The sequence below is a fragment of the Cetorhinus maximus genome, chromosome 11 (assembly GCF_964194155.1).
Source record: "Cetorhinus maximus chromosome 11, sCetMax3.hap1.1, whole genome shotgun sequence".
In the NCBI taxonomy this organism is placed as follows: Eukaryota; Metazoa; Chordata; class Chondrichthyes; order Lamniformes; family Cetorhinidae; genus Cetorhinus; species Cetorhinus maximus.
In genome coordinates this window covers 31,088,932-31,116,119 of record NC_135889.1, presented here as the reverse complement: position 1 = coordinate 31,116,119, position 27,188 = coordinate 31,088,932, and the positions used below count along the sequence as shown (strand labels likewise).

The window sequence follows — 27,188 nt, the reverse complement described above, 5'->3', positions numbered from 1 at the left end:
TGGTCTGATGTAGACTTTCCTACAAATAGCTGCTTCCAGTCGACTTTGACCAGATCCTGTCTTATCATATTGAAATCGGCCTTCCACCGATTCGTGACCTTTATTTCTGGTCCATCTTTGTCCTTTTCCATAACTACCTTAAATCTTAGAGTTATGGTCACTCTGCCCAACATGCTCCCCCACTGACACTTCTACAACTTGCCCAGCTTCATTCCTTAAGATTAGGCCCAGTACTGCCCCTTCTCTTGTTGGACTTTCTACGTGCTGGCTCAAAAAGCTCTACTGGATGCACTTTAAGAATTCCACCCTCTCTAAACCTTTCACACTAGGACAATCCCAGTCAATATTGGGGAAGTTGAAATCCCCTAATATTCTCACCCTATTATTTTAACACTTCTCTGAGATTTGCCTACATATCTGCTCCTCTATCTCCCCCTGACTGTTTGGAGGCCTATAGTATACTCCCAGCAAAGTGATTGCCCCCTTTTTCTTTTTAAGTTCTACCCATATGGCCTCATTTGAGGAACCTTCTAAGATATCATCCCTCCTTACTGCAGTAATTGATTCCTCGATCAGCAGTGCAATGCCACCTCTTTTACACACCCCACCTACTCCCTCCCTCCCTCCCCACCCCCAGTCACGCTGTAATATTGAGCTACCAGTCCTGGCCTCCCCATAAACATGTCTCTGTGGTAGCAACAATATCATATTCCCATGTGTTAATCAACACCCTCAATTCATCTGCCTTACTTGTACGATTCCTTGTGTTAAAATAGACGCAACCCAGCCTTGCATTATTCCCTGTGCTTTAAGAGGTCTATATTCGCTTTGCCTTCCAGACTGACTTAGTTTTTCTTCTATATTTGGCTGTGCAGCACCCCCTACTGTACCTCCACTCTGTATCCCATCCCCCTGTCAAATTAGTTTAAACCCTCCCCCCCACCAAACAGCACTAGCAAATCTCCCCGCGGGGATGCTGGGATGTTGGTCCCATTCCAGTTCAGGGGCAACCCATCCAACTTGTACAGGCCCCACCTTCACCAGAAACAGACCCTGTGACCCAGGAAACTAAAGCCCTCCCTCCTGCACCATCTCTTCGGCCACACATTCATCCTCTCTCTCCTCCTATTCCTATACTCATTAGCATGTGGCACAGGGAGTAATCCAGAGATTTAAACTTCTGTAGCCTTTGGCTTCACCCATACTGTGTCCAGCACTCCCAATATCCTTGTCCTTGCCAACCCCCACTGACTTTCTGTCATCTCAAATTAACTTCAGGATCTCTGTCTTTGCTTTCAAATTTCTCCAAGGTCTTGGCTTTTAACCAAAATAAAAAGCACAAAAAAGCCCCAGTAAATTCTGGAAATTTGAAACAAAAACAGAAAATGCTGCAAATTGGTTGGAGACAACAGATTGGTTGATGCACTGTATGTTTCCAGGATTTTGTGTTTCTGTTCTTGACCCGACCTACATTGGTGTTCTTCAACCATATGCAACCTCTGCCCCACAGTCAGTGGTTTAGTCCCTCTCTGCTGCGTGACCAGTAACTGCTCCTTCAGCTTGATCACCTAAACTATCTTGCCATACCACCTTCATTGTTAACTTTCAAAAACATAAAATCTTTCTCTTTACTCATGAATTCCATTTTATTCTCCAGCTTGTAGAGTTCTGAGACATCTTTCCTTATGTGGGAAGTACAATAGAAAATGAAGTTGTTGGATAACATGTAAGAACTTCTGTGTAAATTAAGTTACCATAACTGTGACTGACTATATTATGTATCTCCAGAGTCTTGAATTTTATAACTTGAATTAACTAACTGTTTGTCTGGGATCAGTAAAAATCCTTAACCTGTAGAATTACTTGGAGCAAGAGACTGTCTATAGGTGGGAGGAGGGATGGGGTAAGAGGAATGTAGATGTTGGGGATTCATTAATTAGGGATAAAGATGGCATCATTTGTAAGCAAGATTCAGAGTCCCACATGGTATGTCGTCTTCCTGGTGCAAGGGTGAGGGACACCTCAAACCTGTTTGAAAAGTTATTGGAAAGGAGGGGATACGATCTGGTCATTGTGATCCATGAAGGGACCAACAACGTGGAGAAGAATAGGCAAGAGATTCTGTTTAGAGAGTACCGGGAACCAGGAGCTAAATTAAAGAGCAGGATTACAAAGGATTTTTAAAATGCTTCATGGGATGGTACATCACTGGCAAAATCAGCATTTATTATTCATTCCTAATTGTTTTTGAGGTGGTGGTGGTTGTGAGTCCAATATACGAAATGGGAGCAGAAGTAGGCCATTTGGCCCCTCAATAGGATCATGGCTGATCAGTTTGTGTTTTGAATTCCAATCTACCCCCGATGACCTTTGATTCCCTTGCTTAACAAGAATCTATCTATCTCTGCCTTAAAAATATTTATTGACCCCTCCTCCACCGCCTGTAGAGGCAGAGAGTTCCAAAGTCTCTCAACCCTCTGAGAGAAAAAAACTCTCCTCATCTCTGTCCTAAAAGGGTGACCCCTAATTTTAAAACTATGTTCCCTTGTTCTGGACACACACACAAGAAAAAACAGTTGCTTTCTTGAACCACTGCAATCCATGTAGCGTAGATACACACAGTGCTGTTAGGGTAGGTGTTCTAGGATGTTGACCCAGCAACAGTGAACCACGATATATTTCCAAGTCAGGATGGTGTGTGAGACTTGGAGGGGAATTTGCAGGTATAGGTGTTCCAATACATCTGTTGCCCTTTTAGGTGATAGAGGTCACAGGATTGAAAGGTATTGTCAGAGTTGCCTTGGCGAGTTGCTGCAGTGAATCTTGCAGATTGTGCACACCAATGTACCTTCTAATTTTGTTTTGGAGAACGCCGGCGATTTGTTTAAGTGCTTGCTGGCCCTCCACAGAGCAAACAGTCTCACTCCCTCGCTTGATCCCCGTAGCTCTACAGGTTTATTTCCTTTAAGTGAGCATCCGATTTCCTTTTGAAATCATTGATTGATTCCGCTTCCTCCACCCTTATGGGCAGTGTGCCCCAGGTCATTATCTCTCACTGTATGAAAATGTTCATCCTTACATTCCCCATGAATTTCTTGCCCAAAACCTATGTCCTCCCTAGGCCTTGTACTATCAGCTAATGGGAACAGCTTTTCCCTGTCTACCTTATCCAAACCTGTCAATCTTTTACATTTCTTTCAAATCTCCTTTGCTCCAAGGAAAACAACCCCAGCTTTTCCAATCTAAATTAAAATCCCCTATCACTAGAACCATTCTGGTAAATCTCTTCTGCACTCTCTCAAGGACCCCACATCCTTCCTAAAATTGTTGTGACCAGAATTAGACGCAAAACTCCAGTTGGAGCCTAACCAGAGCTTTTATAAAAGTTTAGCATAACTTCCCTGCTTTTGTACTCAGTGACTCTATCTATGAAGCCCAAGATCCCATATGTTTTGCTAACCGCTCTCTGAATATGCCCTGACACCTTCAACAATCAGTGTACATGCACCTCCAGGTCCCTGTGTTCCTGCACACATTTTGGAACCATTAAGTCTCTATTGCCTTTCCCTATCCCTTTTGCCAAAGTACATCACCTCACACTTCCCTGTATTGAATTCTATTAGCTACTTGCCTGCCCATTCTGCTATCCTATCTACGTCCTGTTGCAGGCAACTCGTATCATCCTCACTGTTTGCCACTCCTCCAAATGTCAAAGGTAGTGAATTTTTTGTGTGTGTCAAGGACAGTTTTCTGCAACAGTATGTCCTAGGACCAACAATGGAACATGTCAGGGCTTCAACTACTCGTCGTATTTATTAACAGCTTAGATGATGGAATAGAGAGCCACATATCCAAGTTTGCTAATGCCACAACCATAGGTGACATTGTGAGCAGTGTAGGTAGAAGTGCAACATTACAAAATGATGTTGATTGATTAAGTGAATGGGCGCATCTCTGACAAATGGATTTCAATGAAGACAAATGTGAGACCATCTGCTTTAGTACTAGAAAGGATAGGACCAGAGTACTTTTTAAGTAGTGAATAGCCAGAAATAGTGGGGGTCCAGATAAATAGATCATTAAAATGTTATGAACAGGTGCAGATTATAATTAAAGCGATATTTATATCTAAATGTCTATATATCTATATATATTTATATGTAAAGGACTAGAATACAAGGGTAGAAGTCATGCTTCAGGGATATACAACCCTGGTTAGACCACATCTGGAGTACTGTGAGCAGTTCTGGGCACCGTACCCTTAAGAAGGATATACTGGCCTTGGAGGGAGTCCAGTGTGTACCTACCAGAATGATGCCTGGACTTTGAGAGGAACATAGGACTTAGGAACAGGAGTAGTACACTCTGAGCTTTGAGCCTGCACCACCATTTGATAAGATCATGGTTGTTCTGATTATGGTCTCAACTCCACCAGAACCTGCCCCCCTTAACGTTTGTCTCCCTTGTCTATCAAAAATCTAAACCGGCCTTGAATAAGTTCAATGACCCAGCCTCCACTGCTTTCTGGAGAAGAGAAGTCCGTGGATTAATAACCCGTCGAGAAAAAATTCTCCCCATCTCCATCTTATTTTTAAACTGCGTCCCTTAGTTCTAGCCTTCCCCACAAGAGGAAAGATTCTCCTGGTATCCACCCTATCAAGCCCCCTCAAGTTCTTATATGTTTCAATAAGACCACCCCTCATTCTTCTAAACTCCAGTGGGTAAAACCTTCTCTGAACTGCTAATGCAATTATATCCTTTTTCAAATAAGGAGACCAAAACTGTACACAGTACTCCAGATATGGCCTCACCAAAGCCCTGTACATTTAAATTATCAGGAGAGATTATACATACTAGAGTTATTTCTCTGGAATTTAGAAGGTTGTGGGGTAACTTGACTGAAATTTAAGGGGAACAGATAAGGTAGATAGAGAGAAACTAATTATGCTGGTTGAGGAATCTGGGTTTAGGGGGCAGTGTCTGTAAATTAGAGAGACAACTTTCAGGGTTGATTTTAGGAACCACTTGCATATGCAAAGGGTGGTAGAAGTTTGGAACCCTCTTCTCCTGTTCTGAATTCTGCTGACAGTAAGCCTGAGTGCTTTGATTCTTAAAGATTAAAGGGAGGCCTAGATTGTTTTACTGGGAAGGAGGTGAAAAGTGTTTACACTTGTAGACATGGTAGAAGCATCCATGCTGTCAGTGGCTAGATTGTTATTCTTAACACCTTCCTGAGACTTTGGAGACTGCCAGGTTTTGTAAATGGGTATACTTTAACTGTCTAGTTAATTTCAAGATAGAATGAAGTTGGGGTCTAAAGGATAGCTCATCAGCATTTCTACCTGGATACAAGGCTCATGTAATTGCATTGCCATGAAGATGGGGAAGAGGGGAAGGGTGCATAGAAAGCCATTGTAGGATTGGATTACAAGGTTCTCCTAAAATACATTTCTGAATTTCACAGACAGGTCAGTCTGCCAGGATCCGAGAGAGAAGAAGAGAAAGCAGACAGAAGCACAAGTCTCTGTGGTTCACCGTGCAGGACTGCAGGTGGGAGCTCATGCTCAGATCGAAAAGGCCAAATTCATGAGGATTTAAAACGAGGCTGGAAGAGTTTCCTGGCTTAAGTTAGCGGGAGAATCTCCAGGAAAACCCGCATTGTGAAAGAGTTCTGGGTTTAAAAATTACCAGGCTGAGAAAGGAAAAGAATGAAAGTAAACCCTCTGGAGCTAAGAACCTCTTTGGTCTGGTACTGGGAGAATTCAATGTCTGTTTAAAGGGACTGTGTAAATTACAATTGTGGAGTGGGATTTTTGGGTGTGTTAAAAGTAAAAAGGGAAAGCTCTGTCCTGTAGTTTGAGTATAAGTTGCCTACTGAGATAGTGTTTAGTCATTAGTGCTAGTCTGTGTTGCAGTAAGTCATAAAACATGAAATCTTGCTGTGTCATCCTTTTTATTCATTTATTTTTAAAAAGTTATCAGTCACTATGAGGCTCATAACAGTATCTTCTCTGTCCAGACCCGATTTTGAATACCTCTATCAAATCTTCTCTCAATGTCCCTTTCTCTGAGGAGAACAATCCCAGCTTTGCCAATCTATTTATGTAACTGAAGTTCCTCACCCTTGGAACAGTCCTCATGATTATAAATTGTAATTATAAAAGGTTATAAATTGTGATTCTTAACATAAATGAGTGAAATCAGGATGCGGAGGACACTGGTAAGGTTGCATTTATTTCCCATTCCCAAAAAAACATTTTTAGCAGTTAATGATTGTGCAGGTTTCAAAAGACATTCAGTAGTCAAATGCTCTGTTTCATTTGAGTGATGTGTGCAAGTGGCAAAAGACTTACTTTGGATGTTTTTTTAATCATTGCCGTTCACTGGGCAGGGTGGTGGGCAATAAATAAGTGGAGATTTATACCCAGGTCAGGATAGCATGGGACTTAAGAGATGATGGTGTTCCCATGATATTGCTGCCCTTCTGTTTGTTATAGGCTGTGGGAAAGGGAGGTGCTGTCTAAGCCTGATGAACTGCTACAGTGCATCTCCTAGATAATACATACTGGAGCCACAGTGCAACAGAAAAGGGGAGGTAAATATTGGGCCAGAATTTAACTGTAGTAGGCAAACAAATTAGGTGCCATTTGTTAGACTTGCTCTTACCTTTTTGATATCTGAGTTTTTGCATGTCCAGTTGCTCCAAGTGGGATATTGAATTGGTGCACTGTTTTCTTCAGGACAAGTCCCAGGTGGGACATTGAGAGGAGATTTGATAGAAGCATTCAAAATCACGAGGGGTCTGGACAGAGAAGATAGTGTTACAATCCCCATAGTGACAACTTTTAAAAAAGAAATCTGAACTGCCAGTGAATAAAAAGGATGACACAGCAAGATTTCATGTTTTATGGCTGGGACAGGACAGACAACTGTGTATCTCCTTAATAACCAATCAGAATGAAAAATTGTTCATAAAGCATAGCAGTCTCTGAACCAGGATTTTAAAAAAATCATTCTCGGGATTTCATAGGATGTGGGCGCCGCTGGAAATGCCAACGTTTGTTGCCCATTCCTAATTGCCCCTGAACTGAGTGGCTTGTTAGGCCATTTCAGAGGGCAGTTTGGATCAACCACATTGCTGTGGGCCTGGATTTACATGTAGGCCAGGCTGGGTAGGATGGCAGATTTCCTTTCCTAAAAGGTTTTAGTGAACCAGATGGTTTTTTTACAACAATCAATGATAGCTGTCATGGGCAGCATTACTGAGACTAGCTTTAAGTTCCAGATTTATTAATTGAATTTTAAATTCCACCAGCTGCCGTGGTGGGAGTTGGACACACGTTTCTGGATCATTAGATCAGGCCTCTCGATAACTCGGCCTGTAACCTAACAACTATGCTGCCATACCCCTGCTATTGCAGGTTAGAATAGTGAATTCCGTGTCAAATCAGACACAGAAAGCAAAATAGAAAGGAAGAGGAAGGCTGGATTAAGAAAGAAAAAAGAGACACAGCATTTAAAATACTAAATTAAATAATAATTTAAAGTATTTACAAAATTGTAATCTAGAATAAGATTCTAACTACAATTAAAAGCTTAAGGAATGAAAAATCATTTGCAATTTTCAGTGCCAAAGATGATGTTTGGCAGTAATTTAAACTTACCATGTGTTAGACTGAAATGGACAAGCCTTAACTTCCTATGGTATGTTTAGTTCGTATCCAAGTACATGGACATTACAACATTCAATGCACTCGAATCAGAAAGTGAGATGCTGTTTGAGAAGCTAATGAGGGAATGGTACATCTCGACAGCAACTTCTGGATTTTCACACTTAACAAACGTATGTGCCCTCATCTGATGTAAATATTGGTGAACACTGTCAAAATAACAGTAAGATTAACAATAAGTTCCGGTCCAATAAGTTCAGTGGCAGGGCTGTTAAAAAATTTAGTTACCTTGGTGCATTTCATTTTATCGGTGTGCTGGCCAGATTGAGTTGTTTATTATTGTTTGTAATTAATTTTAATGCATCAGTTTATTGTAAAACTAGTCTTATGATGGCTTCATTCTGAAGACTGATTTCTTAATCGTTTCAATGTTATGGAGTTTTAAATTTGTTTGGCTAAGAGTCATATTCTCATATGTTAATGTATCCCATCAGTTAAAGTTAAGCTGATGTACAGCAGTTATGGTAGCAGGTGTGCTGTTTGCTTAAATTTAAAGTAGTTCTGCATCAGTTTGTCATTTGACCTTTGCTGCTCTAACTTGTTACGCTACCTGAGTTTCCAACTGTATTAACTTAAGTAAACCAACAGGTGGTACAACATGGGGAGTAGCAAGGGTGGTTTTAAAAAAAAACTTCCCTGATCTCTGCCTTTATGTAGCCTGCTATCTGGAGGTCTACAAAACAACTCCCACCTAAGTCTTGTATCCTTCTCTATTCTTCAGTTTTACCCATAAAGCTTTTACTGCCTGCTCATCCTTGCTGATATCTCCTCTGTTTCATGCTGTAATAACGTTTCTTGCCAATGTGGTTTTTTTTTGTCCAATTTCCCTTCCCTTTGTAAAGACTTTATCCAAAATATTTTTCTCCCTGTGATGGCAACTTGTTGTACTCATTAAGCTGAATTTGCACTTCTAATGTGACCCAGACCCAAGGTGTTGATAGTGATGGTAATATCAATAGGAGATGATTAGATTCTTTCTTGCTGGAGATGGTCATTGCCTGGCACTTGTGTGGTGTGAATGTTACTTGGCACTTATTAGCCCAAGCCTGAAGGTTGTTCAGGTTTTGCTGCATGCGAGTATCAGAGGAGTTGTAAAGGGACTGAACATTTCACAATCAGGAAGCATCCCCACATCTGACTTTATGATGGAGGGAAGGTCATTAATGAAGCATTGATTACTTGGTGCTCATGCTGTTTGGCACGCAAGTATTAAAGCTTTACCAGGTTGACACCTCCATTTTTAGGTACACCTGGTGCTGCTCCTGGCATGTCCTCCTGCACTCTTCGTTGAACTAGGATTGATCCCCTGGCTTGGTGGTAATGGCAGAGTAGGGGATATGTCGGGCTATGAGGTTACAGATTGTGGTTGAGTACAATTCTGCTGCTGCTGATGGCCCACCGCACCTCATGGATGCCCAGTCTTGAGTTGCTAGATCGTTTTGAAATCTATCCTACTTAGCATGTTGATAGTGCCACATGATGGAGGATATCTTAAATATGAAGACGGGACGTCTCCACAAGAACTGTGCAGTGGTCGCTCCTACCGATACTGTCCTGGACAGATGCATCAGTGGCAGGCAGATTAGTGGGGAAGAAGTCACGTATGTTTTTCCCTCTTGTTGGTTCCTCCACTCCCTGCCCCAGACCCAGCCTAGCACTATGTCCTTTAGGACTTGGCCAGCTCAGTCTGTTGTGGTGCTACTTAGCCACTCTTGCTGAGTCCCTCACCCAGAGTACATTCTGCACCCTTGCCACCCTCAGTGTTTCATCCAAGTGATGTTCAACATGGAGGAGTATTGATTCATCAGCAGAGGGGGGGAGGATGCATGGTAATCAGCTGGAGGTTTCCTTGCCCATGTTTGACCTGATGCCATGAGACTTCATGGGGGCCAGAGTCGATGTTGAAGACTCCCAGGGCAATTGCCTCCCGAGTGTATACCACTGTGCCGCCACCTCTGCTGGGTCTGTCCTGCTGATGGACGTAAAGTCCCCCACCTAGAGTACATTCTGCATCCTTGCAGATGGGACAGGGATGGTGATGGTGGTTTCTGGGATATGATATGTGAGGTATGATTCTGTGAGTGTGATTATGTCAGCTGTTGTTTAACTAGTCTGTGAGACAGCTCTCCTAATGTTGGCGCGTGCCCCCCAGATGTTGGTAAGGAGAGCTTTGCAGGGTTGACAGGGCTTGTTTTGATGTTGTTGTTTCTGGTGCCTAGGTAGATGCTGGGTGATCGGTCTGGTTTCATTCCTTTTCATTGACTTTGTAGCAGTTTGATACATCTAAGTGGATTACTTTCAGAGGGCATTCAAGTGTCAACCACATTACTGTGGATCTGGAGTCACGTGTAGGCCAGACCAGGTGAGGACGGCAGATTCCCTTTTCTTTCATCTTTCATTTTAAAACTTTCCTTTTAGTGAACCAGATGGGTTTTTACGACAATGGTTTCATTACACATTATATTGAATTCAAATTCCACCATCTTTCATGGTGGGATTCAAACCCGGGTCCCCAGAGCATTATCCTGGGACTCTGGATTACCAATCCAGTGACAATACCACTACGCCACCATGTACAACAATGCTATGCATTAAACTTTGATGCTTTCATTTTACCAGGAAACCTATTGGCACAGCTGTTCTGGATGTGCACTGAAAGAAAGGAAGTCTTGCACTCGTCAAGCGCCTTTCACGACCGGAGGATGTCCCAAAGCCCTTCACAGCAATGAAATATTTTGAAATGTAGCCACTGTTATAATGTAGGTTATGAGGCATCTAATTTGCAAAAACAAGCTCCTGCCAACAGCAATTGTTAATCCCCAGTTAATCTGTTTTGTGATGGTTATCAGGAAACTGGAGATAACTCCCCTGCTCTTTCTCAAAATAGTACCATGGGGCTGAGAGAGCAGGTTTAACATCTCATCTGAAAGCTAGAACTTCCAACAGTGCAGCACTCCCTCATTACACTGGAATACCAACCTAGATTTTGGGCTCAAGTCTCTGGTGTGGGACTTGAATCCGTAACTTTCTGAGTCAGAGGTGGGGATGCGACCAGCTGAACCATGGTTGGCATAGGAGTTGAAAATTTGTTCCACTTCTAATTTTAATTTTGCTGGAGTTTAATCTCTTTTTATTCCAGGTATTTGGGATGGCAGCAGAGGAAAAGATCGCATCAGCTCTGGATTTTGGGAATGAACAATCTCGGTCTCCTACAAGCCCATCTCATCTCACCCATTTTAAGCCACTAACTCCAGATCAAGATGAACCTCCCTTCAGATCAGCCTATAGCTCCTTTGTAAGCCTTTTCCGTTTTAACAAAGGTGAGAAGCATGCGTTTTTCTGATAAGCATACTGAAGTGCAAGCAGAAGCCTGATGATATGATAATGTACTGAAAACTATGTATACAAGTCATGAAGTCGATTGTAAGCTTCGTCCAATAATCACGCTCATGTTTTTCTCCCCCCTTTTCCAATGATTGACGTGGCTGCAGCATGGTACATTGACATTTTATTACGTTTTGCACAAGGGTCAGTGCCGTTGGCTCTACCTCACCTTAGGTTTTCTCTGTTCAAACCCAAATCCTCTTCTCTTGTAGCCACTGCTGCCTGCTTCTCTTCCAGAGGCAGCCCTTGCTCTTGTCCTGGTAGCTCTACAGCCGAACCCTGTGACTAGCCTCAGTCTTGTGAACTTTTGAGGGTGGATATAGGGGTTGATATTGCAACAGGACTTTCTGAAGGGTGGGTGGTCAATGAGGTATTGAGTGTCTTCCAAACAAAGGAAGAAGAGTCAACCCACCCATTATCTTCACCTTTCAGGGACACGTGTAGGAGAGGGGCGATAGAGTGGTCAACCAGTGGGGTAAGGCATCTTAATGACTAATCATTGGCCTGTGAAAATGGGAAGGAACTGTTTCAGTTCTTATCTCATTACGCTTCTTTCAAGGCTCAAGTCAGCAGATTTTAGGCCTGCTATTTTACATTCTGGATTGGTCTCGGCTTAGAATTCTGAGGCCGTATTATCAGGAGATTCAGTGCCTTACCTTATCTTGTGGAAAATTGACAACTCATTAACGTAATTGTAGCTACTGTTTTGTTAATTTCACATTTTGTTCATTGCATTAAGAGACAAATGCTTCTTCTACTAAACAGTTTTGTAAAACTTGATGGTTTTTGGGTTATAAGGTACAGGTTAAGTACTATATTCTCATTTGCTCGATACAAAAAAAGTGATCCAATAAAGATTAAAGATGATCCAGGTATTCAAGAATAATTGTGTTACAATGAAACCAGGTACATGTGAGCTTGCAGCAATACGTCCTATCTGACTATAGTCATCAGATATATGCAAAAAACTGCGGATGCTGGAAATCCAAAACAAAAATAAAAATACCTGGAAAAACTCGGCAGGTCTGGCAGCATCTGTTAACGTTTCGAGTCCGTATGACTCTTCAACAGAACTAAGTAAAAATAGAAAAGAGGTGAAATATAAGCTGGTTGGGGGAGGGGGGGGGGGGGGGGGTTGGGGGAGGGTGGGACAGGTAGAGGGCCAGTGATAGGTGGAGATAGCCAAAAGATGTCATAGACAAAAAGACGAAGAGGTGTTGAAGGTGGTGATATTATCTAAGGAATGTGCTTATTAAGGGTAGAAAGCAGGACAAGCAACGTACAGATAGCCCTAGTGGGGGTGGGGTGGGGTGAAGGAATCGAAAAAGGCTAAAAGGTAGAGATAAAACAATGGATGAAAATGCATTTAAAAATAATGGAAATAGGTGGGAAAAGAAAAATCTATAAATTATTGGGGGAAAAAAAGGGGGGTCGGAAAGGGGGTGGGGATGGAGGAGAGAGTTCATGATCTAAAATTGTTGAACTCAATATTCAGTCCGGAAGGCTGTAAAGTACCTAGTCAGAAGATGAGGTGCTGTTCCTCCAGTTTGCGTTGAGCTTCACTGGAACATTGCAGCAGGCCAAGGACGGACATGTGGGCATGAGAGCAGGGTGGAGTGTTGAAATGGCAAGCGACAGGGAGGTCTGGGTCATGCTTGCGGACAGACCAAAGCAAAGCGGTCACCCAGTCTGCGTTTGGTCTCTCCAATGTAGAGGAAACCGCATTGGGAGCAACGAATGCAGTAGACTAAATTGAGGGAAGTGCAAGTAAAATGCTGCTTCACTTGAAAGGAATGTTTGGGCCCTTGGACGGTGAGGAGAGGGGAAGTAAAGGGGCAGGTGTTGCACCTGCGGTTGCATGGGAAGGTGCCGTGGGAGGGGGTTGAGGTGTAGGGGGTGATGGAGGAGTGGACCAGGGTGTCCCGGAGGGAACGGTCCCTGCGGAATGCTGCCAAACGGGGTGAAGAAAGATGTGTTTGGTGGTGGCTTCATGCTGGAGTTGGCGGAAATGGTGGAGGATGATCCTTTGAATGCGGAGGCTGGTGGGGTGATAAGTGAGGACAAGGGGGACCCTATCATGGTTCAGTCCTTCTACACCTCCATCCCCCACCGGGATGGTCTGATGGCTCTCCGCTTATCCCTCGAACAGAGGCCCGAACAATCCCCATCCACCACTACTCTCCTCCGTCTGGCTGAACTTGTTCTCACACTGAACAATTTCTCCTTAAACTCCTCTCACTTCCTCCAAATAAAAGTTGTGGCTATGGGTACCCACATGGGCCCCAGTTATGCCTGTCTCTTCAGGGGTATGTGGAACATTCCTTGTTCCAGTCCTACTCTGGCCCCCTCCCACAACTCTTTCTCCGGTACATCAATGATTGCTTCGGTGCTGCTTCATGCTCTCGTCTGGACCTGGAAAAATTTATTAATTTTGCTTCCAATTTCCACCCCTCCATCATTTTCACATGGTCCATCTCTGACACTTCCCTTCCCTTCCTTGACCTCTTTGTCTCAATTTCTGGTGATAGACTGTCCACCAATATTCATTATAAGCCTACCGACTCCCACAGCTACCTCGACTACAGCTCTTCACACCTATCTTCCTGTAAGGACTCCATCCCATTCTCTCAGTTCCTTCGCCTCCATCACATCTGTTCTGATGATGCCACTTTCAAAAACAGTTCCTCTGACATGTCTTCCTTCTTCCTTAACCAAGATTTCCACCCACGGTGGTTGACAAGGCCCTCAACCGTGTCCGGCCCATCTCCCGCGCATCCGCCCTCACACCTTCCTCTCCCTCCCAGGACCATGATAGGGTCCCCCTTGTCCTCACTTATCACCCCACCAGCCTCCGCATTCAAAGGATCATCCTCCGCCATTTCCGCCAACTCCAGCACAATGCCACCACCAAACACATCTTCCCTTCACCCCCCCCGGCGGCATTCCGCAGGGATCGTTCCCTTCGGGACACCCTGGTCCACTCCTCCATCACCCCCTACACTTCAACCCCTTCCCACAGCACCTTCCCATGCCACCGCAGAAGGTGCAACACCTGCCCCTTTACTTCCCCTCTCCTCACCGTCCAAGGGCCCAAACATTCCTTTCAAGTGAAGCAGCATTTTACTTGCACTTCCCTCAATTTAGTCTACTGCATTCGTTGCTCCCAATGCGGTTTCCTCTACATTGGAGAGACCAAACGCAGACTGGGTGACCGCTTTGCAGAACACCTTTGGTCTGTCCGCAAGCATGACCCAGACCTCCCCGTCGCTTGCCATTTTAACACTCCACCCTGCTCTCATGCCCACATGTCCATCCTTGGCCTGCTGCATTGTTCCAGTGAAGCCCAACGCAAACTGGAGGAACAGCACCTCATCTTCTGACTAGGCACTTTACAGCCTTCCAGGCTGAATATTGAATTCAACAACTTTAGATCTTGAACTCCCTCCCCCAAACACCACCCGCTTTCCGTTTCTTCCCCCTCCCTTTTGTTTTTTCCAATAATTTTTATATAGATTTTTCTTTTCCCACCTATTTCCATTATTTTAAAATCTATAACTGTAATGCCCTGTCAGTCTTTCCACCCCACCCCCACTAAAGCTGTACCTTGAGTGTCCTGCCATCCATTCTTAATTAGCACATTCTCTTAGATAATATCACCACCTTTTACACGTCTTTGTTCCTTTGTCTGTGACATCTTTTGATTATATGCTCCTATCACTGCTTGCTTGTCCCTACCACCACTCCCACCCCAACTTCTCTCCCCCACCCCAACTTCTCTTCCCCCCCCACCACCTTAAACCAGCTTATATTTCACCCCTCTCCTAACTTTACTCAGTTCTGTTGAAGGGTCATGAGGACTCGAAACGTCAACTCTTTTCTTCTCCACCGATGCTGCCAGACCTGCTGAGTTTTTCCAGGTAATTCTGTTTTTGTTTTGGATTTCCAGCATCTGCAGTAGTTTTTTGTTTTTATCTCTATATTTTGTTCTTCCTCCATTCTCTCCCATACCTCTCTCCACCCTGTCCCTTAATGAATGTTAGGTTATGCAGTACGTACTGAATGTGAGGTGCCAAGAGTAAAGAATAGTATTAATACCATATGTAATTCTCCACATCTTTTGGTAATTGAACCAGAAGTAGTGTTGTTTATACCACAGCCTACTGTTCAATCCTGATTTTTGGGGATACTTAAGTGCGGGTGGCAAGAATAAAGTGGTGAGAAAAGCAATTGGGCATGGATACTACAGAAGATGGGAACTAAAAATAAACAGCACAATGCTGTAGAGATGAAAATTTAGCAACGTTTATCATTACTTCAATAATATTTTTGTATAAAGCTATATATTGGTTATAAAATCAAAATTGTTACTTTGGATGTATTTTGTAAAATTCTATAAAATAGACATCTCTTGTTTCTTTGCACCCTTCCCCAACCCAACATTAGACGATGGGAGACCTAACTCTTCATACAGAACAGAATTGTCCCAAAGTGAACCACAGGGTACAGAAGTAAGTTGGTCCAACCGCCAAGTTGATGACAGAAAATATTTAAGATCATCACCGACATACAAAAAGCAACGCACAGGGGAGAAACCACGAAGGGCATCTAGTGCATCGATAGTCAAATCACAAGGTGCAGGTAATTAAAAACCTAATGAACCAATTTAATTATGTTAACACATGTTGTAAATTGCATACAAGCTAACAGTGTGATAAGTATTAATTACTGCCAAACAACGTCTGGGCACTGATAAGTAGCTTTTCAATTGTGGAGTCTCATTCTTTCAGATTATAATTACTAAAGATTTTGAAAAATTAAAATGAAATGTTATTGTTTACTTTTTCATTTCTTTCTTAGCTATCATTCTTAATCCTGCCGTTCTTTCTCCTCTTTATTTTACTTTCTGTGCATGATTTGGTATTGAATTAAGTATTCGAGCTTACACTTCCTGGTTTAGGCTATGTACCTCAGCAAGAATTCTTCAATCTGATTGGTTAAGGAGATGCAACATTGCTTGTCCTGTTCACACAGATGCTAGATGTCCTTTGAGAGTATTGTGCTATTTTTGATTTTTAATAACCAGAACTCAGTGAAAAACCCCTATTCTGTGGTCAAATGTAAGTATAATGAACAGCAAGTGATGTTTGCTCACCGCTCACTGCAAAATCAAGGTGATTATTTTGAAACATATTTATCTACAACTCCTGATGAAGGGTGCATATATTACCAATGCAACTTTCAGATTTAGCTTTTGTTGACCAGACAAATTTCTTTTCACAAATTTCTACTGTCAGAAAGCTACAGGTGGTAACTGTTTACATGATTAAAATAGCTTTGTGTGATACATCATGCTGTCTGCATTTTATTACTGCAGAGTGTATGTGCTCTAAATTGCAACTATGTTCTCACAACAAAGTCCCTTTCTTTGCCCTATATGGGAATGCAAATAGGAGTGGATAGAACTTATGTTCATGGAATTTTTATGAATCCAGCAACATGAGTGGAATAGATAAATTTCTTCCTGTTGGCTTTTAAAAAGCCTTATTAGTGTTAGTTGCAATAGAATCAGATACTTTAACTAATTACATTCTTTAATCACTGCAATGAATCTATTCTTAAACAATTTATATAATTTAAGCAATATAATTGTACAGAAATTCATAATTTACAATTGCAGATGGAAATTCAGGTATCAATTCTGGATTTTAGGGTGCTAGATAAGTGTGTTTAGAGATTTGACGACAAGATTGCCTCATGGGATTTTTTTTCCGAATGTTTAATAATATTTCTCAGGTCTCTGTTGCATCTGTGGTACATAAAAACTTAAACTTGGCTATGATTTTATATTGTAGAATTTTGAAAATAAAGGCCTGTAACTTGCATGCTCCCCAGCGTCGGATTTGGGGGGGTACCCCAAAGATGTGCTGGGGAATCTCTCTGGGAAGTTCCCAGGTAAGGGTTTGCACGGCAATTTCCTGAAGTGCACAATTGCGCTGTGCTGGGAGCCAATTTAATCACAAACTTTGGACGGCTCCGCTCGGGTTATACCAATAGTTACCCAGAAAAAGTTAGAAGAATCGAACCTTCTTCTAACTTCTGAGTAACTATTGCCAAGACCCAGACCCATACCACGGGACTTCCCCCCGCCGCCGGACATCTCCAACCACCCAACGCTTAGCTTCTCCTGGCCTGTCAATTTCCCTGGACTTTTAAACTTGCCTGCTTTAAAGCAGCTAGTGCTGGAAAAAAGGGGACATGGCCTCCTTGAATACACTGGATCTAGACTTCGCAGGGGCCTGAGTCTTTTGATGCAGGCCCCAAGCAGCCCTTTTGAATGGAAGTGTCAACATTATTTTCAAGACCAGGTAAGTAGGTATTTCTTCTAATTTCTGCAGGCCAGCACTTTCCGACACTAGTCGGAGGTTACAGCCCAAAATGTCATCCAGGTATCCTCAGTGAACGTCCCTTATGTAAGCAGATCAAGGAGCATAAAAAAGATGCTTATTTTTGGAATTTTCTTAAAATTATGAGTTAATAATCTCCAGTTGAAGTGTTGTGAGCATTGATGGTGCAAGTGTAGAAATAGTCTGTCTTCATGGATCAACCAAACCAGCCTTCCCCCGCTGCTCATTCCTTCACTTCTACCATGCTTTCCCACCCGCCCTCCCGTGCTTTCCGCCCGCCCTGCTATCCTGTGCTGTCTGCTGCCCCTGCTCCATTTTACCTTGAATTAAAGGAGACAGTTTAAAACATAACCATCTTATAACATTAATAATGATAAGGATAGCTTTGTTGGGCTCCCCTTCACTTCTTACCTATAAAATAGTTGTGGTGAAATTAGTGTCTTTATTGCAACAATAATTCTTTCAAATCCCTATCCCATCCTTCTCGTGCCTTCCCATCCCATTCCTTTTATCGCTGTCATATAACCCCCATCCTACTCCTCCTTACTAAGGCATCGCTGTCCCCATTCCACACTTCCTAAGCCATCCCATTCCCATCCCACATATTACATATCTTCCTGCATCATTCCTCCCAGTTCATCACGGTGTCACCCCTCCATTCCCACGCCATTTATTCCCTAGCCCCTACCATACCATTCTTCCCCTTCCCCAATTCCTCCAGCCAGGGAACTTTGTTTGGGCTCTTCTTACTTTCTGTTGCTTTTAATCCTCCATCAAGGCCCCCTCCCCCACCCCACCCTAGCGCCACCACAGAGGGCACCCCCAGTTGCACAATTAATGTTAAAAATGCCAGTTGGGGTCTTTGTTTCTAAATATACTCTTGGAAGGTGAGGACGGCTTGTGCTCTGCTTCACTTGCCAAATCTCAGGTGTTAGGATGATGAGAGGAGAATTTGTGGAGTAGTCGGGGAGTGGGACACCTTGCCTGACCATACTCTGGAGGGAAGAGAGAGAGAGTTGGCACCTTGCCTGCTTGTACCCTGGGCAGTGGTGGGGGGGTAGTGGTGGGGTGGTGGTGGTGGGGGGTGGGGAAGAGAGAGAGAGAGAGAGAGCCAGCGCATTGTCTGACTGTACCCGGGGATTTTAAATAATTTAATAAACATTGACCACTCAGTGACTGCCCCTGGGGAACATCTTTGACAAACTGCCTAGGTTTTCAGCAGTAGCTGCAAGCCCATTTTGAACTTTAGAACTTGAAACGATCAGAGAAAAGAGCAAACCGTGTTTCCATTAAATAAATTCAGATCCCATCTCATACTAGTAGCACATGAATCTCCCTCCCTCTCAATGTGGAACTGCACAGAAGCTGTCTGGAATAGGAGAAGCTTCTTTCCACCACTGCCACCTCAACCCCTCTCCCCCTCCACCCCCTAGAAACTTTTCACATGTGTGGAGAAAGAATGTCAAAAAATTAGGATTTGTAATCCTTATTACACCACTAACAGGAAGTGATTTCAGAAAAGAAGGCAGTGGAAAAGCACAAGTACTTTGTTTATTTTCGTTTCAATATCCTTTATTAAGTCCATAGTAAACAGCCATCTCTGTTTGTCATCCCTTCCACTGAAAACCTTGCAAATAATTTAATGTTGTTAACAAGTGTATATTGCTGAGTGTATTTTGCTTCAAACATTCATTTGAACTATTTCAGGGATCATATTGTCCAAGTTGGCAACATCATAAGCTCATATATTTCAAAAATTCCCTTCTGCGCGCTCTGTCATCAAGTAAAGGTACAAAGGTCTTCCATTTTTAAAAATTCTTTCATGGGACGTGGGCCTCACTAGCTCGGCCAGCAGTTTTTATTGCCCATCCCTAATTGCTCTTCTGGTGGTGGTGACCTACCTTCTTGAACCGCTGCAGTCCCTGTGGTGTAGATACACCCATAGTGCTGTTAGGAAGGGAGTTCCAGGATTGTGACCCAGCGACAGTGAAGGAACGGCGATATATTTCCAAGTCAGGATGGTGTGTGTCTTGGAGGGGAACTTGCAGTTGATGGCATTCCCATGCATCTGCTGCCCTTGCCCTTCTAGGCGGTAGTGGTCATGGGTTTGGAAGGTGCTGTCTAAGGAGCCTTAGTGAGTTTCTGCAGCGCATCTTGTAGTTGGTGCACACTGCTGCCAGGACAAAGGACAAAGAGGTGTTGAAGGTGGTGATATTATCTAAAGGAATGTGCTAATTAAGGGTAGAAAGCAGGACAAGCAAGGTACAGATAGCCCTAGTGGGGGTGGGGTGAAGGAATCGAAAAAGGCTAAAAGGTAGAGATAAAACAATGGATGAAAATACATTTAAAAATAATGGAAATAGGTGGGAAAAGAAAAATCTATATAAATTATTGGAAAAAAAGCGGGGGGGGGGGTGGATCGGAAAGGGGGTGGGGATGGAGGAGAGAGTTCATGATCTAAAATTGTTGAACTCGATATTCAGTCTAGAAGGCTGTAAAGTGCCTAGTCAGAAGATGAGGTGCTGTTCCTCCAGTTTGCCTTGAGCTTCACTGAAACAAAGCAGCAGGCCAAGGATGGACATGTGGGCTTGAGAGCAGGGTGGAGTGTTGCAATGGCAAGCGACAGGGAGGTCTGGGTCATTTTTGCGGACAGACCGAAGGTGTTCTGCAAAGCGGTCACCCAGTCTGCGTTTGGTCTCTCCAATGTAGAGGAAACCGCATTGGGAGCAACAAATGCAGTAGACTAAATTGAGGGAAGTGCAAGTGAAATGCTGCTTCACTTGAAAGGAGTGTTTGGGCCCTTGGATGGTGAGGAGAGGGGATTTGAAGGGGCAGGTGTTGCACCTTCTGCGGTTGCATGGGAAGGTGCCTTGGGAGGGGGTTGAGGTGTAGGGCGTGATGGAGGAGTGGACCAGGGTGTTCCGGAGGGAACGATCCCTGCGGAATGCCGCCGGGGAGGTGAAGGGAAGATGTGTTTGGTGGTGGCATCATTCTGGAGTTGCCGGAAATGGTGGAGGATGATCCTTTGAATGCGGAGGCTGGTGGGGTGATAAGTGAGGACAAGGGGGACCCTAACATGGTTCTGAGAGGGAGAGGAAGGTGTGAGGGCGGATGCGCGGGAGATGGGCTGGACACGGTTGAGGGCCCTGTCAACGACCGTGGGTGGAAAACCTCGGTTAAAGAAGAAGGAATACATGTCAGAGGAACTGTTTTTGAAAGTGGCATCATCAGAACAGATGCGACGGAGGCGAAGAAACTGAGAGAATGGGATGGAGTCCTTACAGGAAGCTAGGTGTGAGGAGCTGTAATCACAATTTCCAGTTCCCAGGCCCCAACCACCTCCTCTTCCCCATGGACATCCAATCCCTCTACACCTCCATCCCCCACCAGGATGGTCTGAGGGCTCTCAGCTTCTTCCTCAAACAGAGGCCTGAACAATCCCCATCCACCACTACTCTCCTCCGTCTGGCGGAACTTGTTCTCACACTGAACAATTTCTCCTTTTGTCTGTGACATCTTTTGGTTATCTGCTCCTATCACTGCTTGCTTGTCCCTACAAACACCCCCCCCTACCCCCACTTCTTTCCCCACCTTATCCCAGCTTATATTTCACCCCTCTCCTATTTTTACTTAGTTCTGTTGAAGGGTCATGAGGACTCGAAACGTCAACTTTGTTCTTCTCCGCCAATGCTGCCAGACCTGCTGAGTTTTTCCAGGTATTTCTGTTTTTGTTTTGGATTTCCAGCATCTGCAGTTTTTTGTTTTTACTTCCCTTCCCTTCCTTGACCTCTCTCTCTCAATTTCTGGCGATAGACTGTCCACCAATGTCCATTACAAGCCTACCGACTCCCACAGCTACCTCGACTACAGCTCCTCACACGCCGCTTCCTGTCAGGGCTCCATTCTATTCTCTCAGTTCCTTCGCCTCTGTCGCATCTGTTCTGATGATGCTACCTTCAAAAACAGCTCCTCTGACATGTCCTCCTTCTTCCTTAACAGAGGCTTTCCACCCAGGGTAGTTGACAGGGCCCTCAACCATGTCCAGCCCATCTCCCGCGCATCCGCCCTCACGGCTTCTCCTCCCTCCCAGAAACATGATAGGGTCTCCCTTGTCCTCACTTATCACCCCACCAGCCTCCGCATTCAAAGGATCATCCTCCGCCATTTCCGGCAACTCCAGCATGATGCCACCACCAAACACATCTTCCCTTCACTCCCCCTGGCGGCATTCCGTAGGGATCGTTCCCTCCGGGACACCCTGGTCCACTCCTCCATCACCCCCTACTCCTCAACCCCCACCTACGGCACCTCCCCATGCATACGCAAAATATGCAACACCTGCCCCTTCACTTCTTCTCTCCTCACCGTCCAAGGGCCCAAACACTCCTTTCAAGTGAAGCAGCATTTCACTTGCATTTCCCCCAACTTAGTCTACTGCATTCGTTGCTCCCAATGCCGTTTCCTCAACATTGGAGAGACCAAACACAGACTGGGCGACTGCTTTGCAGAACACCTTCGGTCTGTCTGCAAGAATGACCCAGACCTCCCTGTCGCTTGCCATTTTAACACTCCACCCTGCTCTCTTGCCCACATGTCTGTCCTTGGCTTGCTGCATTGTTCCAGTGAAGCTCAACGCAAACTGGAGGAACAGCACCTCATCTTCCGACTAGGCACTTTATAGCCTTCCTGACTGAATATTGAGTTCAGCAACTTTAGATCTTGAACTTCCTCCTCCATCCCCACCCCCTTTCCGTTTTTTACCCCTCCCTTTTGTTTTTTACAATAATTTATATAGATTTTTCTTTTCCCACCTATTTCCATTATTTTTAAATTTTATGCCCTTTTAGTCTTATTTCACCCCACCCCCACTAGAGCTATCTGTACCTTGCGTGTCCTGCTATCCATTCTTAATTAGCACATTCTTTTAGATAATATCACCACCTTCAACACCTCTTTGTTCTTTTGTCTGAGACATCTTTTAGTTATCTGCTCCTATCACTGCTTGCTTGTCCCTACAACCACCTCCCCCCACCCCCTCACCTTAAACCAGCTTATATTTCACCCCTCCTATTTTTACTTAGTTCTGTTGAAGGGTCATGAGGACTCGAAACGTCAACTTTGTTCTTCTCCGCCGATGCTACCATACCTGCTGAGTTTTTCCAGGTATTTCTGTTTTTGTTGAAGGGAAGGGAAGTGTCAGAGATGGACCATGTGAAAATGATGGAGGGGTGGAAATTGGAAGCAAAATTAATAAATCTTTCCAGGTCCAGACAAGAGCGTGAAGCAGCACCGAAGTAATCGTCTTTCTTTTCCAAAATTTATATAGATTTTTCTTTTTCCCACCTATTTCCATTATTTTTAAATGTATTTCCATCCATTGTTTTATCTCTACCTTTTAGCCTTTTTCGATTTCTTCACCCCACCCCACCCCCACTAAGGCTATCTGTACCTTGTTCGTCCTGCTTTCTACCCTTAATTAGCACATTCCTTAGATAATATCACCACCTTCAACACCTCTTTGTCCTTTTGTCTGTGACATCTTTTGGTTATCTCCACCTATCACTGACTCTACTTGTCCCACCCCCCACGTAAACCAGCTTATATTTCACCTCTCTTCTATTTCTACTTAGTTCTGTTGAAGGGTCATTCAGACTCGAAACGTTAATTGTGCTCCTCTCCGCAGATGCTGCCAGACTTGCTGAGTTTTTCCAGGTGTTTTTGTTTGGATTTCCAGCATCCGCAGTTTTTTGCTTTTAATTTGCATGGAGGTTGCTGGATTGTCGCGTCACATTCAATGTTAATGCGATTGATTAGCTTTGAATATTTTAACGTGAACTTTTTAAGTTGTCTAAAAATAATTTTGCATTCACTACTTTGGAAAGTGCAGTCTCAACTGCATTTTCTTAGCTGCATCACTTTTTGATAAAACTGGCCACCCTGCTTCGCATAGTGCTTTTTTTTTACAGGCCTTGCTCGACAGCACCAGTGGGCTCTCTGGATGATTGGTTTTAATGTATAAGGGTTCTCTGGGTGATTATTTTCAGTTTATAATGATTCTCTGGATGTGTTTTCCTGCACTCTTGCAAGAATGGCTAACTGCATCACTTTCCTGGAACATAAAACTGGGTAAAATTAGTTTCTGCTAATTCATTCTTTGTAAATATCCTAGAAATAAAATCATAGTAAAATAGAATAAAATCTTTATTAATCCAGTTTGCATTATGCTTGCTACACCTTTTAACTGGTTACATTTTTGTTGCAAATTGTAGTGAAAATTTGTAATTAAGTTGATGTACAAAAAGAGATCCAGCACAACCATAAAGTCATCAACATCGTTGCTGCTGGTGCCTTCCTAATGGTGGATCTACTCCTGAGCAGGCTCTGCACCTGCTAATACCAGTTCTTAAAAAAAATGTTAAAATGGGAGTAATCTGTGGGAAATTAGCCCAAATTGATGAATTATGGGTCCCTGCACTTTAAAGAGCAGCTCAGTGGGACCATCATTTGATGCTTTGGAGGAGCACATTCTTGACTGCTGCAACCTTCAGATGCTGGCCTAAGTATGCATATTTGCACATGCCTGCAGTTGCAGCTCAGTTCTGATCCTGAGACATTGGTCCCTATCAGGGCCCCAAAATCTATCCAATATTTTTGTCCTGTCATGCAGTGTTCTTATATCATTGTTTGTATAGAACCCTTTGCTGAGTCCACCAGGAAGGATCCGGGCATAAGAGGCGTGATGATCCCAGGCAGTGGAGGCTCCCTCATGCCTAGTTTCATTTTCACCATAGCCACTCGCTCCTTCCAGCCTCTAATGCATGTCCCTGTCCCTTCGAACCATATCTCCAGCACCCTCAGGCGATCCAACCTGATGGTGAAGGGGACAAAGGATCGGACAGTCCAGTTCCCAAAGAACATGGCCTCGCTCTTACCATGATTTACCTTGGCTCCCGAGGCCAATTCGAACTTGTCGCAGACGTTGAACAGCCTGTGCACCGACAGCGGATCCGAGCAGAAGACGGCAACATCGTCCATGTATAGGGAGGCTTTGACCTGAGTGCCTCCACTACCTGGGATTGTCACTCCTCTGATGCCCAGATCCTTCCTGGTGGACTCGGCAAAGGGTTCTACACAAACAGGACAGGGGAGAGTGGGCAGCCCTGCCTGACTCCAGATTTAATAGGAAAGCTTTCTGATTCCCACCCATTGACTGAAACTGCGCTACTGATGTTTATACCTGCACTTATCTCACCTTCGTACTCTTGTCATTGAATGCGGAGCTAAGTAGGAAGGACATTTAAGATAACGCTTGTAAGGGGAAGTGAAAGAGAAATGGAAAAAATCATAAACCAAAATGAATTTTGAAACAAGCTTGTAACTACTGCAAAGACAGAACCAGGACACTGATGGCATTAAGTTTATTAAGTTTGAGAAAAAACATAGAACCAGTTTAACTCTTGGTCTTAGAGAATTTCAGTTGATTCAGTTAAGCAGATTATTCCATAAATATACTGAGTTTGGACCTTAGCGTGGTAAAACATGATACTGTAAAATGTGTGTAATTTTCAAAAACTGCATATAAATAAACTTCTCCACTATTTTTATCATTTGAAATTCTTAAATTATGATGAAACAATTTAAAATAAATAAATATGTAAAATGGACAACGTGTAAAAATTAGCAATAGCCTAATAACTGAACCTAGAGAGTAAATCATGATGGAACGGAAGTAGGCAATTGTCTAGGTTACCAAATATGAGTATGCCGTGTTACCTTCAGAGCATTTTGCCAATTAATCAATTTTTTTACAAGGGAAGGTGAAGAGGGTACCCCCTCCAATCCAGCAACTACCACATAGGCCAGTTGAAGAGGAGAAGTTACAATCCCTGATCGCATAGCAACCAGAGAGACTCAGGCTTCCTTTAACCGGTTTTATTCAGGCATATGCAAGGGAGCCACAATCATTCCTAAGAATGAAGACCCAGCTCCCAGATTGATTACATTTCATTACTTTTGTACTATTTCTTATCATAATACATTTGAATACATCCAATTGGTAACCAACACACCGGTCTCATGCTAACTCTATCCTATTGAGTACATAAACATGTGATTTTGCTAACCAATTATTCTAAAGGTGGTATACATAATTATCCAATCAAAATTAAAACACGTACTTGGTTCTCACAGCTCAAGACTGTTTGTGTTTCATCAAAGCCCCCTCTTTGTCCATTGTATGTCTTCCCATATCTAAGCTAAAACCATCTGCCCTTTCCCTATGTGAGAGGGGAGTGCACTTAATCTATTTTATGTCCTCCTTGTGTCTTCAACCTGACTCTCAAGGCTGTGCAATGTTCATCTGGTAATCGTCAACTCTTAATATGCTTATCAGCCGTGTCTGCCTGGAGATTTTAAGTGTTCTTCAGTAAATTCTTAGTGTTCTCTTTTAGCATTTTTAATTTTCCCCTAACATCCGCCCTTTTTGGCCCTTGGCAAAGCCCAAGCTGGCCACACCTTAAGTTGAGAATTCCTCTTCTTGTCCTTCGGGTGGCCAGTCATCCAGACCGCCAGAGGAATCCCAAACCATCTGGTTGTATAACATAACTTTCCCTTTTCCTGACCTCTCTTTTGAAATATGTATAGGTCAGGGAACTGATGCTCACCTTTGGCTTGTTACTGTCTGTGCCTGGAGAGTCCCTTTCCAGGTTTTACATTGATAGCACAAAGTAAGCCCCCATAAAGGAACTCAGCCATTGAGTTGAGGAAACACCATTGCCTTAAATGCTTCCTGAATTGGTAAAGCAGTGAATGTAACTTTGCTTGTATTTGTAAATACCTCCAGCGTTTGACATGAACACACATTGTAATTTCCTGATTCTGAACAACAATCTCTAGTACTCATCAGTACCATGTCTTTTACATAGGATATATATATCCACGTAGCCCTACACGGAATACCATCCCCCCTTTATCTACTCCTAGGGACTCAAAACTATAGCTGTTCAGGAAAGCCCCATTTGGATAATGTTCTTGGGGAATGGCCATGATGAATTTTATGACTCCATTTTCTCCTCCACCTTGAGGTTGTGTAATCACCAATTCCTGCCGCTCCTTGTGTAAATTTATGAGGTTTAATTGGTAGACTGACTCGAACATGTGTTCGGGAATTGTCCCGAACCTGATATCTTCAATGTCGGATTTTACCCCATCAATTAGCTCTTGTGTTAGCATATCGCATGCCCCGCCTGTGGCTTGTGATTCGGCTGTGTCTATTATCCTGTCTGCAGCCTGCCTAAGGATCCGTCGCAGACCTTCCCAATGTAACTCCATGGATGTCAGGGCATATCCTGTCCCGCACGCACTGTAGTGCAACCCTCGGGCAGTCTCAGCAGCCACCCAGGTGGCATAATAATTTAAGTCATAGATCTGATCTGAATTAAGCATGGAATTGGCACTCCCAAATATCCCTCCGATATCACCTAGTATACTACTTTTTAACCTAGCCTGTGCTTTTGCTCTAATTCCCAGAATGATTCAAAATTTATAGTCATCGACTATCCTCTTCAGTTGGCTTCTAGCCCATTTTATGGAATTCTGGTGGCTGTGACAAGTTGTATGCAATGCTGACAGTAGTCCCGAGATGATATATGTCACTTCCATGGAGACCATA

At 43.5% G+C, this 27,188-nt stretch overlaps 1 protein-coding gene across 3 annotated transcripts in view; it reads left to right on the top strand.

The window, feature by feature from the left end:
* The window catches only part of pikfyve (phosphoinositide kinase, FYVE finger containing), a 173,703-nt gene that overhangs the window by 5,280 nt on the left and 141,235 nt on the right, over positions 1-27,188 (top strand). For all 3 annotated transcript variants that reach the window (XM_078551727.1, XM_078551726.1, XM_078551725.1), the window contains exons 2-3: positions 10,870-11,050; positions 15,558-15,752. In XM_078551727.1, coding sequence (XP_078407853.1) covers positions 10,879-11,050; positions 15,558-15,752 — 367 coding nt within the window. In that variant the 5' untranslated portion in view covers positions 10,870-10,878. The remainder of the gene's footprint in view (positions 1-10,869; positions 11,051-15,557; positions 15,753-27,188) is intronic.